This window comes from Muscardinus avellanarius, assembly GCF_963383645.1.
Source record: "Muscardinus avellanarius genome assembly, chromosome: 16".
In the NCBI taxonomy this organism is placed as follows: Eukaryota; Metazoa; Chordata; class Mammalia; order Rodentia; family Gliridae; genus Muscardinus; species Muscardinus avellanarius.
The window spans coordinates 1,838,098-1,852,120 of NC_137802.1; the positions used below are offsets into that span (position 1 = coordinate 1,838,098).

Here is a 14,023-nt window from a genome sequence, read left to right on the forward strand (position 1 = left end):
GCGGAGGACGTGCAGGCGTGAGCAGGCGGCCCAGGTGACGCGCAGGACACACGGCGTTGAGTAAACAGCCTCCGCCTTCTGGGACGCCAGAAACCTGCAGCTTCTCTCCCTGCAAAGTCCCCGCCCGGTCACCCCAGAGGTGACAGGACCGGACATACGCCCCGGAGCCCGGCCGCACCCAGGTGTCTGAGTGGGTCATTTAATAACAGCTTTATTGAGGTCTCATCTGCAAGCCACGCAAATCACCCACTCGGAGTGTACGCCCCGGTGTTATTAGCGCACACACGCAGCCGCAACCGAACCATCTCACCGATTCCTCAGGGTCCGTCACCCCAGAAGGAACCCTCAGTCCCTCCCCGGCCCCCGGCACCCACGAATCCACTTCCTGTCTCTGGAGGAGCCTGTTCTGGACATTTCCTATCAATGGAGCCGCAGGCGGTGTGTCCGGTCCTCTCACGGAGCACGTGTGTGGCAGAGTGGTGGTCCTGTTCGTGGCTGAGTAATATTTCAAAATGGCTGTGAACCACACTGTATGAACACTTTTTTTTTTTTTTTTACAGTACTGGGAATGGAACCCAGGGGCATTCTCCCTCTGAGCTATACATTTAGCACTATTTTATTCTTTCTTTCTTTCTTTCTTTTTTTTTTTCTTTTTGGTACTGGGGATGGAATCCAGGGCATTGTACTTCCTAGCTATACCTCCAGCCCTTTTTTTTTATTCTTTATTTTGAAACAGGGACTAAGTTGCAGAGGACCTCACAAGTTCCTGAGGCTGACCCAGAACCCGTGATTCTCCTGTCTCAGCCTCCAAGTACTGGGATTACAAGTGTGTGCCACCACACTGGATTCTGTTTTTTATTTTATTTTCTTTATTTTATTTTATTTTTTGCGGGTCTGGCGATGGAACTCAGGTGCATTCTACCTCCGAACTACACCCTCAGCCCTAGTTTTTATTCTTTATTTTTGAAACAGGGTGTCACTGACTTGCAAAGAGCCTCACTAAGTAGCTGAGGCTGTCCGCAAACCGTGATCCTCTGGTCTCAGCCTCCCGAGTGCTGGGATTGCCAGCGCGCCCACCACGCCTGGCTTCTATATATTTCTTTTGCTGCCAGTCAGCAGGAAAATAGATTCAATACATTGTGACAAATTCACTGCAGAATACTACACAGTCAAGAAAAAGAACCAATCCCTGAAATACAAGACAAGGATCAATCTCACAGAACCTAAGGCTGAGTCAAAGTAGCCAGACACCCAGGAAGCCACTCATGTGGCTTCCAAGGCGGCAGAACCGGCCCTGCTGTGTGCCTTCAGCACGGCACCGCCCTCAGGACTCAGGAGGACTTTGGAGTGTACCTATTCTGTTACTGTTCTCTAGAAAACCTGTGTTCTATTTGACAAAATTAATAAGCGTGTGTGTGTGTGTGTGTGTGTGTGTGTGTGTGTGTGTTACTGGGGATGGAACCCAGGGGCATTCTACCTCTGAGCTACACCCCCAGCCTTATTTTTATTGTATATTTTGAAACAAGGTCTCACTGAGTTGTTGAGGGTCTCACTAAACTGCTGAGCCTGGCCTCAACCTGCCTTTCTGCTGTCTCAGCCCCCCAAGTACCGTAATTACAACGGGGTGCCACTGGCCCTGGCTGGTTTTTGTGTGTGTGTGTGTGTGTGTGTGTGTGTGTGTGTGTGTGTGTGTGTGTTACTGGGGGTGGAACCCAGAGGCTTCTATACTCCAAGACCTTTTCTATATTTTATTTGGAAACAGGGTCTCACTGAGTTGCTGAGAGCCTCACTAAGTAGCTGAGGCTGGCTTTGAACCCGTGCGATCCTCCTGTCTCAGCCTCCCAAGCGTGGGGATTACAAGTGTGTGCCACCACGCTCGGCTCTGGCTGGTATTTTTAGCTTAAGGTTTACAGGGAAACTTAATATTGCCACTGGAAGAGGAAAGTCACAACTTAGGCCTTCAGAAACCTGCGTGGTGGCGCAGGCTTGTCACCCCAGCATTGGGGAGGCGGAGACAGGAGGATGGGTTCTTGGACAGCCTCAGCTGCTTAGCGAGGCCCTCTGCAGCTCTGTGAGACCCTGTTTGGAAATAAAGAATGAGCCGGGCGTGGTGGCGCACATTTATAATCCCAGCATTCGGGAGGCTGAGACAGGAGGGTTGTGCTTTGTGGACAGCTTCAGCTACTTAGTGAGACCCTGTTTCAAAATAAAGAATAAAAAATAGGGCAGGGGTTGTGGCTCAGAGGTCGAATGCCCCTGGGGTCTATCCTCAGACCCGCAAAAAAAAAAAAAACAAAAAAAAAAGAATAAAAAATAAGCCAGGCGTGGTGGCGCACGCTTATAATCCCAGCATTCGGGAGGTTGAGTCAGGAGGATCCGGGTTCGTGGCCAGCCTCAGCTACTTAGCGAGGCCCTTTGCAACTCAGTGAGACCCTGTTTCAAAATAAAGAATAGCCGGGCATGGTCGCACACGCTTGTAGTCCCTGCACTTGGGAGGCGGAGACAGGAGGATCGTGCTGGTTCAAAGCCAGCCTTGCTGGCTTAGGAGACCCTGTTTCCAAATAAAAATATAAAAATAGGTCTGGGAGTGTAGCCCAGAGGTAGAAGGGTTTCCAGGAACCCCAGTACCACCAATATATATATAGTGTGTGTATGTATGTATGTATGTATGTATGTATGTATGTATAATAGGGCTGGGGGTGGAGCTTGGAGCTTGGAGGTAGAATGCCCCTGGGTTCCATCCCTAGTACCCCCCACGCGCACACACACACACGCGTGCACACGCGCACACGCGCACCGGGCAGCCGTGTTCCCGGCAGCTGCGGCAGGGCCGGCTCTGGAGGGGCCGGGCGGACACCCCGGTCCGGGCCGCCTGCTGCCTGGGCGTCCGGCCCCTCGCCAGCCCGGCTGCCCACGCAGGTCTGGCGCGATGATGCCACCGGCCAGGAATGTGGGCAGGGGACAGCAGCGGCCTCGCCGAGGGCGCCGGGCGTGAACTCAGGCGTGGCCGGCTCGGGGCACCTTCCTGGCCCCAGGGCCGCTACCCCCACCTCAAAGCTCGACCCCCGAGCTCCACCCCAGCCCTCTTTTATTCTTTATTTGGAAACCGGGTCTCACTGAGTTGCAGAGGCCTCACTAGGTAGCGGAGGCCGGCCGGGAACCGCCATCCTCCTGTCTCGGCCTCCCAGTGCCGGGATGACAGCATGCCCCCGCGCCCGGCTCTGTGCATTTCTGAGCCGCGCTCAAACCTGCTCGACCTCCCAGGTCTTTTTCTTAAAAGAAACAAAAAAAAAATTCGAATTCGGAATTCTCATCCTCCTCCGAGAGGCTGCTTCAGGACTTACCCCCAGTTACCGCAGTTGCCGCGGCAACAGCTGTCCCGTCTTCCTGGCCGAGCGCACGCGAAAGCCAATCGTAGCGTGAGTTATGCGCATGCCCTCTTATCTCCTGACCCCGCTGCCTCCTGGGATTTGTAGTTCCCGCGGCTCACTTCCGGCTGGGACGACCCTCAGCGGCCGCCGTCGCCGCAGAACTACGGCTGCCGGCAGGTCGCGCATGCGCGGTGCGGGCGGCGTGCGGCTGGGGCCGGAGGCATGTCGGCGTTGCGCTGGGGGCTCGGCGCGGCGGGGCTCGGCCGGGCGCTGCGATCCTCTGGCGCCCCCCGCCCGGTGGCCGGAGAAGGTAACACGGTGGAGGCCCGACGGCCGGGGGCAGCGCCGGGGCCACGAGTTTTGCGGCGCCATGGTGACCTTTGGCTCTTCGCGGCCCGGGATCCCGTTACCCCGAGTCTGTGCCCTGCCTTGCGGGGTCCCGGGGAGCCCGCTGGACTTGACCGCAGCTTCCCTCGCCTTGGCCCCGCCCCCTGAGGAGAGTCCACGGGGCATTTTGACCTTTGACTCTCGGTTTCCCTGGGAGCCCCTTGACCCTGTTGGGACTGGGGGCTCTTGACCTTTGAACTCTCAGTACCTTTCTTGGGGATTTTAAATTCTGGCCCCACGCCCGGGTCCTCTCGGTGTGCGTGTAGCCCCTCCGCCTCTGGAGTTTTGATTTCCTTCCAGTTGGAGACCGCTGACAGCCGACGGCTTCCCCTGCACTGAGGTCGCCCTTGGTCCGCTGTGTTTGCCCACGAGGACCCCCAGCCCTCTGTGTCTTTCCTTGCTTCCCCCCAGGGTTCCTCGGTGGCTTCTGGGGCCCCAGAAGGAGCTCCTCGGCCAGCCCCTGTGAGCAGGACCGCAGGAGGGACTGGGGCCATGCAGAGTTGCTGGAGGGTAAGCGGGACCCCGTCCCCACGGGACTCGGGGTGTCACTCTCCTGACTCTCCATAAGTAGGGATCGGGGCTCGGACTGCTCTCAGCCCCGTAAGGAGCCCCGCCATGCGCTGGCCCCAGCCCAGGGCCGACTCCAGGTCTGATGTCCCAGTGGAGGGGCGCCCAGCACAAGCCAGGTCCAGATCCGCCCACTTAGCCGACTGCCCTGTCCTGGGGCTCAGGGGGACACACAGGGCAGGGGTGCCTCCTGACGTGCCTCCCCTAGCCGAGTTGGGCGGCCTCCCTGTTTCACTGCTCTGGGGTCCTCTGTGGTGCGCCCAGCGCCGCCTCCTGCCCCTGCGTGGCTCTAGGTGGCGCTCTCACTGTTCAGAATGGCCCCTGTGTGTATTGCTGCCCTGTGATTTATGGAGCCGGTTGGTTCAGGCAAAGTTACAGTCGAGCGTGGGCCCGAGTTCAGCCTTGATGTACCGGGAAAGTGAACCAGGCTTCTTTACACAGAAACACACGAAGCCGGATGAGGTGCTGGTCTGTTGATTAGACTGACCAGAGGGAGCCGGGCGTGGCTGCCCGCACTTGTAATCCCAGCAAGTGGGAGGCGGAGACAGGTGGATTGCAGGTTGCGCCAACCTCAGCTACTTAGGCCCTTTGCAACTTACTGAAACCTTGTTTCAAAATAAAGGATAAAAAGTGGGGCCGGGGTAATAGGAGTTAGCTGGGAGGTACCCCAAATTCAATCCCCAGCACCTCAAAACAAACAAAAAAATAAAGTAAGCAAAGGCCACAGGAACCTGGCCCTGCATTTGCCGAGGAGCAGGCGCATGGGATGGAGGAAGGAGGTGGGCTCTGGTTGTCAGGTGGCCCGAGGGGAGCGGGAGCAGGAGCGGGCAGGTGGGCTGGGCCTCACGGCACTCCCAGGGGCCTGAGGCGGCTGCAGGCAGGGTGAGGGCCTCTGGAGAGGGCTTGCAGGCGGAGCCCAGAGGATGTGCTCGGGGGCGCGGTGTGGAGGGAGAGACTTGTGGAGCCCTCAGGGTCTCGGCTGCGCACCTGCGGGCCAGGTACCCGTGATGGGGGAGAGGTGAGGAGTAGGTCTGGGGACTCCAGTGGGAAGTCATTTAAGAGGCTCGGCTGGAGAACTGCCTAGGAGGCGGGGCACTGGGAGGCCCGGGTGGAGGGCGGCCGGGAAGATGGCCGTTTACGGCACATGCCTGGCATGTAGGCCTGGCCCGCCCAGGGCGCGGCGAGCGGGCACTGAGCAGGGTCCCTGGCCCCACAGTGTTGGAGGCGCGGGTGCGGCAGCTGCAGGCCGAGAGCGTGCTGGAGGTGACCGTGAAGAGAGTGGAGGTGGCTCGCCTCCCGGAAGCTGGCAGCGGGGATGGCGGCCTCCCGCTGCCCACGCAGGAGCAGACGGCGCCCCGCGGCCGCTGGGCGCAGAAGCTGGACAAGGAGAAGCGGCTTATGCAGAAACGCAAGCAGAGGCTGGAGGTGAAGATGCAAGTGCGTGCCGATAAGCAGGCCCGCAGGCTGCAGTCCAGGGCCCTGCGCCTGGAGCCCCAGCTGCTGAGCGCCAGGCTGGCCCAGTCCCTGCGGGCCGAGGAGCAGGGGGCCGCCGAGGGCTGCTGGGAGGAGCGGCTGGCCCAGCTTCTGCGGGAGGCCCCCCAGAGGCTGGGGAAGAGGAAGAAGCCGGTGCGAAAGGACAGGGACCTGGAGGACAACGTCCTGAACCAGCAGCAGAGGCTCCTGTCCTTCCTGGAGTGCTGCTCGGCCAGTGGCCACCTGCCCCTCGCCCACCACGTCCTGGTCACCCACCACGGCAGCGCCCGCAAGCAGCAGCTGCTCACGCTCCCCATGTACAATGCCGTCATGCGCGGCTGGGCTCGCCAGGTGAGGGGGACCCACGGAGGGAGGGCGGCCGCCCAGGGAGCAGAGTCCAAGCAGGCTCGACGGCGGGGGTGCCTTTACTCAGTGCCAGCCCCTTGCTGGGCGCACGCTTGTGATGCCAGTCCTTGGGAAGCCGAGACAGGGACCGCAGGTTCGAGGCCAGCCTCAGCAACTTAGCAAGACCATACTTCAGATAAAAAAAAAAGATAGCCGGGCGTGGAGGCGCACGCTTGTAATCCCCGCGCTTGGGAGGCTGAGACAGGAGGATCGCGCAGGTTCGAAGCCAGCCGTGCTGGCGTAAGAGACCCTGTTTACAAATAAAATATAAAATAGGTCTGGGAGTGTAGCCCGGAGGTAGAAGGCCCCTGAGTTCCATCCCCAGTACCACCACCAAAAAAAAAAAAGGGGGGCCAGAAGCAGAATGTTCCTGGGTCCAATCCCCAGCACCCAAATAAGCAAACTAATGAATTAAATTAAAAGTAACAAGATGCCTGTGTGTGAGCTGGGTGTGGTGGCTTACATGTGCAATCCCAGTCCGTGGGAGGCTGAGACAGGAAGATGGTAGGTTTGAGGTCAGCCTCAACAGTTTGTGGGACCCTCAGCAACTTAGCAAGGTTATGTTTCAAAATAAAAAGTAAAATAGGACTGGAGTGTAGCTTGTCAGTAGAATGTCCCAGCACTAAACACGTACACGCACATACGTACACTCACTATCACATACCAGTCTCTGTGTGCGGCCGGTGACTGCCGTATTAGGCATATGGCTGCGGTCACTCAGGCGGCAGCCCTAAAACCTTGGTGCCCGGTGCTGCGGTCATGTGACATTTCTCAAATCAGGGCAGCAGGACCTCATGAAACAAGGCGTTGGGGACATTTCCCCTTCGTAAGGGCGTGCGCGCGTTCCTAAGCAGTCAAGGGCCAAAGGAGGAATTGCAAGGGAAACTGGGAAGGCACTTAGAGATGAACGGGAGCAAAAACACAACTTGGAATTCTGCGAAAGCAGGGTTCTGAGGGAAATTCGTAGCTGTAAATGGCTACGCTAAGAAAGGTGAGCTGGGCCGGGCGTGGCGGCGCACGCTTGTCATCCCCCTGCTTGGGAGGCGGAGACAGGAGGATCGTGCACGTTTGAAGCCAGCCGTGCTGGCTTAAGAGACCCTGTTTCCAAATAAAAAAATATAAAATAGGTCTGGGAGTGTAGCCCGGAGGTAGAAGGGCTTCCAGGAACCCCAGTACCACCAAAAAAAAAAAAAAGAAAAAGAAAAAAGAAAGAAAGGTGAGCTGGGCGTGGTGGCGCACTTATAATCCCAAGACACGGAGGCTGAGATAACAGGATCGCAAGTTTGTGGCCAGCCTCAGCTACTTAGGCCCTGTTTCAAAATAATTTTAAAAAATATGGTTGGAGGTGTGGCTCAGAGGTAGAATGTACCTGGACTCAATCTCCAGTATTGAAAAAAAAAATATTGGGATCAGGGCTTTTAATCTTGAAAACTAAAAGGTCCCAACCTATAGACAGCCACTTCCCCGCAGGGCCTGGCCTTCCCTCCAGCCCCTCCGCTGGCGCCCAGGCACAGTCCGCGGGGCTGGCCTCTAGGGCTGGTGGGCCGGCCCCTCCTGGGTCACTGGGAGCAGAGGGGCAGGGCGGCAGGCCCTCACCTTGGTGTGGCGCCCCAGGGCTCTTTCAAGGAGCTGGTGTACGTGTTCTTCATGGTGAAAGATGCTGGCCTTGCCCCGGACCTGATGTCTTACGCAGCCGCACTTCAGTGCATGGGACGGCTGGACCAGAACACCCCCACCATCAAAAGGTAGGCGGGGCCGCCAGGCTGGGGGGCTGCAGGGAGCCGGGGCGCCTTGGAGGGCCTGAGGGCAGGTGCCTGCCCCGTGCATCCCCAGGTGTCTGGAGCAGATGGCCGAGGACGGGCTGCGGCCGCAGCAGCTCTTCACAGAGGCCCCCCTGTCGAAGGAGGAGCGCGCCATGCTCCTGAGCGCTGTGCGCCGGGCCGACCCCACCTTCAGCCTGCCGCCACCACCACCGCCCCCGGTCAACTGCTCCGAGCTGCTCAAGGAGATCTACGCGGAGGTGCGGGCAGGGGCCTCAGCCCTCCCCTGGGAGCGCCTAGCAGCTCAGCTTCCCGCCTACTTGAGAAAGTGCTGGGCCGCCAGGGTGCGGGTTGGGCGGCTCCGAGGCTGGGGGAGGGCGCTAGACCCCATCCCTGCAGGGACTCAAGGTGCAGAGTCCGCCCTTCAGAGAAGGGGTGGAGGTGGGTGGGGCGCTCCTGATCTGGGAATTCACCCAGGGCCTTTTTGTTGGTCCTGGGGGTTGAACCCAGGGCCATTCTTCTCTGAGTTAAACCCCGGCCTTATTTTACTTTTTCTTGAAACAGGGTCTCACTAAGTTACTGAAGCTGGCTATGAACCTGTGATCCTCCTGTCTCAGCCTTCCGAGTACTGGGATTGCAAGTGTGCGCCCCATGCCTGGCTTCCCTCAGCCTTTGAAGAGTATAATTTAGGAGGCTGAGCCTGGAGGTTCACAAGATTGAGGCCAATCTCAGCAACTTGGCAAAACCCTGGCTCAAAAAATCAAAAGGGCTATGGGGTATGGCTCAGCGGTTAGCGATCGCCTAGCATGAGGCTCTGGTTGCCGTCGTGTGGCGTCACCGCTGCGTATCACCCCCAAAAGGAGCCCTGTTCCTATGAGCAGCCACCCCAAGCTCCCCGGCCCCGGCACCCACAGACCCACTTCCTGTCCCTGGACCTGTCTGTCCTGACGCGGTCGATAGCTGCACGCGGCCTGCGCCTGGCTCTCAGCGGGCGAGAGCCGTGTCCTCCAGGTCTGGCCTGGTGCGGCGTGTGCCCAGCCCCGGCTCTGTTGCGGCTGAGTGATGCTCCGGCTCGTGGCGGGACGCTCACCAGCACCCCTCGTCCGTGGCGGGACCCTTGGGCCGCTCGAGCTTTTAGCAGCTATGAATCACGCTGGTCCGAGCGCCCTTGTACCAACTTTTGTGCGGATTCCTGCCTCCGGGCCATAGTGCTCTGGGCTTTGTTCACCCTTTTAAATGCACGTTTGCAAAGAAAACAGCAAGCCTTTGGGGCTGCTGGGCGGTGTGTCCTGGGTGCTGAGGGCACTGGGAGCCTGGCGGCCCGCCGGGGCGCCCACCCTCACCACACCTGTGCTCAGCAGCACGGCTCGGCGTCCTACCCGAAGCTGCACCTGCCCCTGAAGACCCTGCAGGACCTCTTCCAGGAGCAGGTCCTTGCGGAGCTGGCCCCCAGCGTCAGCGTGCAGTCGGTGGAGGCCGCCCCGGCGCTGACCACGGAGGTGGAACAGGCGGTGAGGCCGCACCCTGTGCTGGGCCCGGGGCCCCGGGTGGAGTCCCTCAGGGCCGCCTCCCACCCCTTCACTGAAGCCCGGCGTGCGGCCCGTCCCAGGCGAGGGGCCGCCAGAGCACCTGTGGGGAGGCCTCTCTGTGATCATCTTCTGGACGGACGCTCTCCTGCCCTGTCTGCCCGCCCCTGTGGGCCAGCGGCCATGACAGGCGCGCGTCTGTTCCCCGCAGCGGAAGGCCTTGAAGGCGCTGCAGGGGCAGTGGGAGGCGGCGCTGCACCAAGTCCTGCAGGAAACCAAGGCCAGGCTGGCCGAGGAGGCCTACAAGGGCCAGCCCTCGCTCTACCCCTACCTGTGCCTGCTGGACGAGCACGAGCTCGTGCGGATCCTGATGCAGGTGGGCTCCCGCTGCCGCCGGGCCCCGGGCGGGCGGGCGGGCGGGCGGGCGCTCACCGCTGCCTCCCCAGGGCCTGCAGATGCTGCCCGCCCAGGGCGAGTCGCTCATCAAGCTGGCCAAGGACCTGGGCCTGCGGGTCTTCAACCGGCACACCGTGCAGCAGAAGCAGCTGACCAAGGAGGTGCAGGCGCTGGAGCGAAGGTACCTGCAGTACCTGCACCTGCTGGCCTCGGACACACAGGTGAGCCGCGGCCCCCAGCCTCAGTATCCTCGTGTGCAAGGTGGGGTGGGGGCCACCCCCAGCGGGAGGGCCAGGCCCGGCCTCGGCCCCACTGACCAGCGCTCCCTGCAGGTGTCCGCTCCGTGCCTGCCGCGGCAGTACTGGGAGGCGCTCGGGCCGCCCGAGGCCCCGCCACGGCAGCCCTGGCCCCTGCAGGTGCTCATGCAGCTGGGCATGCAGCTGGCCGAGGTGCTGGTGCAGGCCCTGCGGATGCCCCGCAGCCCAGCCACGGCGCAGGGCTCCGGCAGCCTCATCCCCGTGTTGTACCACGTCTACTCCTTCCGCAGCTTCCGCCAGGTGGGTGGGCGGGGCCTCCCGTGGGGCGGGGCCTCGCCAGCTCGCGTTGGCGTTCCCCTGCTGGTGCGGGACACGAGTTTTCCCGTCGCGTGGCCCCTGACCTGCCTGCCGTCCCCAGATCGGTGTCGTGAAGCCGCACCCGGACTTCGTGCAGCTGCTGGAGGCAGCGGCGGAGCCCACGCTGGCCTTCGAGACATGTGACATGCCCATGCTGTGCCCCCCGCTGCCCTGGACCTCGCCGCACACGGGCGCCTTCCTGCTGAGCCCCACCAAGCTGATGCGGGCGGTCGAGGGCACCACCCAGCACCAGCAGCTGCTGGAGCACCACCCGCCCGCCAAGCTGCATGGCGCGCTGGACACCCTCACCCAGCTGGGCAACTGCGCCTGGCGCGTCAACGGCCGCGTGCTGGACCTGGTGCTGGACATCTTCCGGGCCAAGGGCTGCGCCCGCCTGGGTGTGCCGCCGCCCGCCTCCGAGGCCCCCCAGCCCTCCAAGCGCCACCTGCCGCCCAGCTCCACCCCTACGCGCAAGGCGGAGCTGCGGGAGGAGCTGGCCCGCTGCCTGAAGGTGGCGCGGGAGATGCGCGGCCTGCGGGCGGAGGCGCTGTACCGCCTCTCGCTGGCCCAGCACCTGCGCCACCGCATCTTCTGGCTGCCCCACAACATGGACTTCCGCGGCCGCACCTACCCCTGCCCGCCCCACTTCAACCACCTGGGCAGCGACCTGGCACGCGCCCTGCTGGAGTTCGCTGAGGGCCGCCCGCTCGGGCCGCGGGGCCTGGACTGGCTCAAAATCCACCTGGTGAACCTCACCGGGCTCAGGAAGCGCGACTCGCTGCAGGCCCGGCTGGACTTCGCCGACGCGCACATGGACGACATCCTGGACTCCGCAGACCAGCCCATGACGGTGCCGCCGGCTCCACCTGCCTCGAGCTCTCCGACCCCCCACCCCACCCCCCGGGCTCCCCACTGCCCCCAGGCCCCTTCCTCTGTCCCTGCCTCCCTGAGTCTTCCCCACATTCCTTGGCCACTCAGCTGACGGCCTGGGCCCGCGTCACGCTGCCCGCCCCGTCCAGCCTCCTGTGACCTCGCGCTCCCTGACCTGGCCACCGCCCCTCTCTGCAGGGCCGCAAATGGTGGATGGAGTCTGAGGAGCCCTGGCAGACGCTGGCCTGCTGCATGGAGATCGCCAGAGCCACGCGGGCCCCCGACCCCGCCGCCTACGTCTCCCACATGCCCGTGCACCAGGTGCGCCCTTGGCCGTGGACTCGCGGGGCCCCAGATGCCCCGTCCTCCGCAGGCGGCGGCATCCTCTCACAGCCCTGGTTGCGGGGATGGTTCTAGGGGCCGCCCCACAGCCCGCCTTGCGGGGCCTCGGTTTCCCAGGCATGCCGGGGGGGGGGGGGTGCGGCCTGTTTCCCAGTGCGGGGGCTCAGGCTCGTGGACCCCTCCAGGATGGCTCCTGCAACGGTCTGCAGCACTACGCAGCCCTGGGCCGGGACACCTTGGGGGCTGCCTCCGTCAACCTGCTGCCCGCGGACCTGCCTCAGGACGTGTACAGCGAGGTGGCCGCGCAGGTGGGCAGAAGGCCCCCAAGGGCCCCGCGGGGTGGGGCCTGGGCTGGGGCGGGGCTCGCCTGGCCCTGAGCCGCCGCCCGCCTGCTGCCAGGTGGAGGTGTTCCGCAGGCAGGACGCGGCCAAGGGCGTGCGAGTGGCCAAGGTGCTGGAAGGCTTTATCACGCGCAAGGTGGTGAAGCAGACCGTGATGACCGTGGTGTACGGAGTCACACGCTACGGCGGGCGCCTGCAGATCGAGAAGCGCCTCCGGGAGCTCAGCCACTTCCCCCAGGTGCGCCCGGCCCGCCTGCGCCCGCCGCGGCCTCCCCGGCCAGCCCGCGGGCCAGGGCTGGTGCCTGACGCTGCGTCTGCGCCCTGCAGGAGTTCGTGTGGGAGGCCTCCCACTACCTGGTGCGCCAGGTCTTCAGCAGCCTCCAGGAGATGTTCTCGGGCACGCGGGCCATCCAGGTGCACGCCCGCCCTCCCGCATCTCCACCCTGCTCACCCGCTCGCCCGGGCCCCCAGGGCACGGGCTGGCGCTGAACCCACACCCGTCCTGCAGCACTGGCTGACCGAGAGCGCCCGCCTCATCTCCCACATGGGCTCGGCAGTAGAGTGGGTCACTCCCCTGGGCATCCCTGTCATCCAGCCCTACCACCGCGACACCAAGATCATGGTAGGAGCCCCCGCCGGCCGCCCGCCCGCCCCAGGCTGCGCTCTGGGCCTGGCTCATGGCGCTGCCCCCACCCACAGGTCAAAGGCGGCATACAGAGCCTCACCTGCAGCAGCTCCAGGGACAGCAACCAGTGAGCACTGCGGGACTGGGGAGGGGAGGGGCGTGCCCTGGGGAGGGGAGGGGCGGGCCCTGGGGCGGGGCCGCAGCTCACTGTCCCGCAGGAAGCCCAACACGCTCAAGCAGAAGAATGGCTTCCCGCCCAACTTCATCCACTCCCTGGACTCCTCCCACATGATGCTCACGGCCCTGCACTGCTACAGGTGCGTGGCGCCCCGCGGCCCGCTCTGGCCCGGGACACAGCAGCGCGGGGCGGGCAGAGCCCCGCAGGCACACCGTGCCAGGCTGGCAGGGACCACGGTGGGAGGCGTCTGCCTGGCGTGGTGGGGCCCGCCCCTGAGGAGCCACGTGGGCTGGGGTGCATCACTTCTGCGGACCCCGGCCATGTGAGGCACCTGGTTCCCCTCCAGAGTTGGCGCCATGGGCTGAGGGGCTCAGGGCCTGTGCTCACAGCTGGGCGGCCTGCGGGCCTGGGGTGAGGGGCTTGGGGGCTGTGGAGTGTGGGGCGGGGTCTTCCTGGAGCCTCCTGCTGCCTAGACGCTGGGCAGGGGTGAGAGGCGGGTGGGCGCGTGCCCAGGAGGCCCCTCAGCAGCCCCTGTGCCCGCAGGCGGGGCCTGACCTTCGTCTCTGTCCACGACTGCTTCTGGACACACGCCGCCGACATCCCCGTCATGAACCAGGTGCGCCTGCTGCCCGCCCCGCAGGTGCCCACCTGCCGGCAGCCTGGGCCCACACCCCCTGACCTGTGTCCCCCCGACCCCCCAGGTGTGCCGTGAGCAGTTCATCCGGCTGCACAGCCAGCCCATCCTGCAGGACCTGTCCAACTTTCTGGTGCAGCGCTTCTGCGGCAGGTGAGGCCGCCCCGCCCATCCCGCTCACTCGGCCCGCCCCCCCCTCACCCGCCCCGCTCACCCCGCCCGCCCCCGCCAGGTCCCCGCAGTTCAAGAACGACAACCTGAAGCTGCTGCACACGCTGAAGTCGGTGCCCGAGACAGGTAGGCTTTGGCGGGGCGGCGGCCGGGCGGGGTCGCGCCGGGCCTCACGCCCCCCTCCCTCGCAGGGGACTTCGACCTGGAGCAGGTGCAGCGCTCCACCTACTTCTTCAGCTGAGCCCCGCCCTCCCGGTGTGAATAAAGAGCCGCCCGCGGAGCCGCCCGCCACAAGCATGGCGCCAGTGCAGTCGTTTATTGCGCGGGATGGGGCGGGGCGGGTGCGGGCGGCCGCGGCCTCAG

The 14,023-nt window shown here is 63.3% G+C and overlaps 1 protein-coding gene across 1 annotated transcript; it reads left to right on the forward strand.

Moving 5' to 3' along the window:
* Positions 1-3,593: 3,593 nt before the first annotated feature.
* Positions 3,594-13,901, forward strand: POLRMT (RNA polymerase mitochondrial; the record flags this gene model as incomplete). Its single annotated transcript, XM_080713068.1, has 21 exons — positions 3,594-3,681; positions 4,170-4,268; positions 5,542-6,149; positions 7,818-7,948; positions 8,037-8,223; positions 9,325-9,474; positions 9,701-9,865; positions 9,936-10,106; positions 10,218-10,442; positions 10,561-11,349; positions 11,568-11,690; positions 11,897-12,019; positions 12,111-12,290; positions 12,380-12,466; positions 12,561-12,674; positions 12,752-12,804; positions 12,896-12,994; positions 13,399-13,471; positions 13,557-13,642; positions 13,722-13,786; positions 13,852-13,901. 21 exons carry the CDS (start codon positions 3,594-3,596, stop codon positions 13,899-13,901), a joined length of 3,666 nt encoding a protein of 1,221 aa, XP_080569194.1.
* Positions 13,902-14,023: the final 122 nt, after the last annotated feature.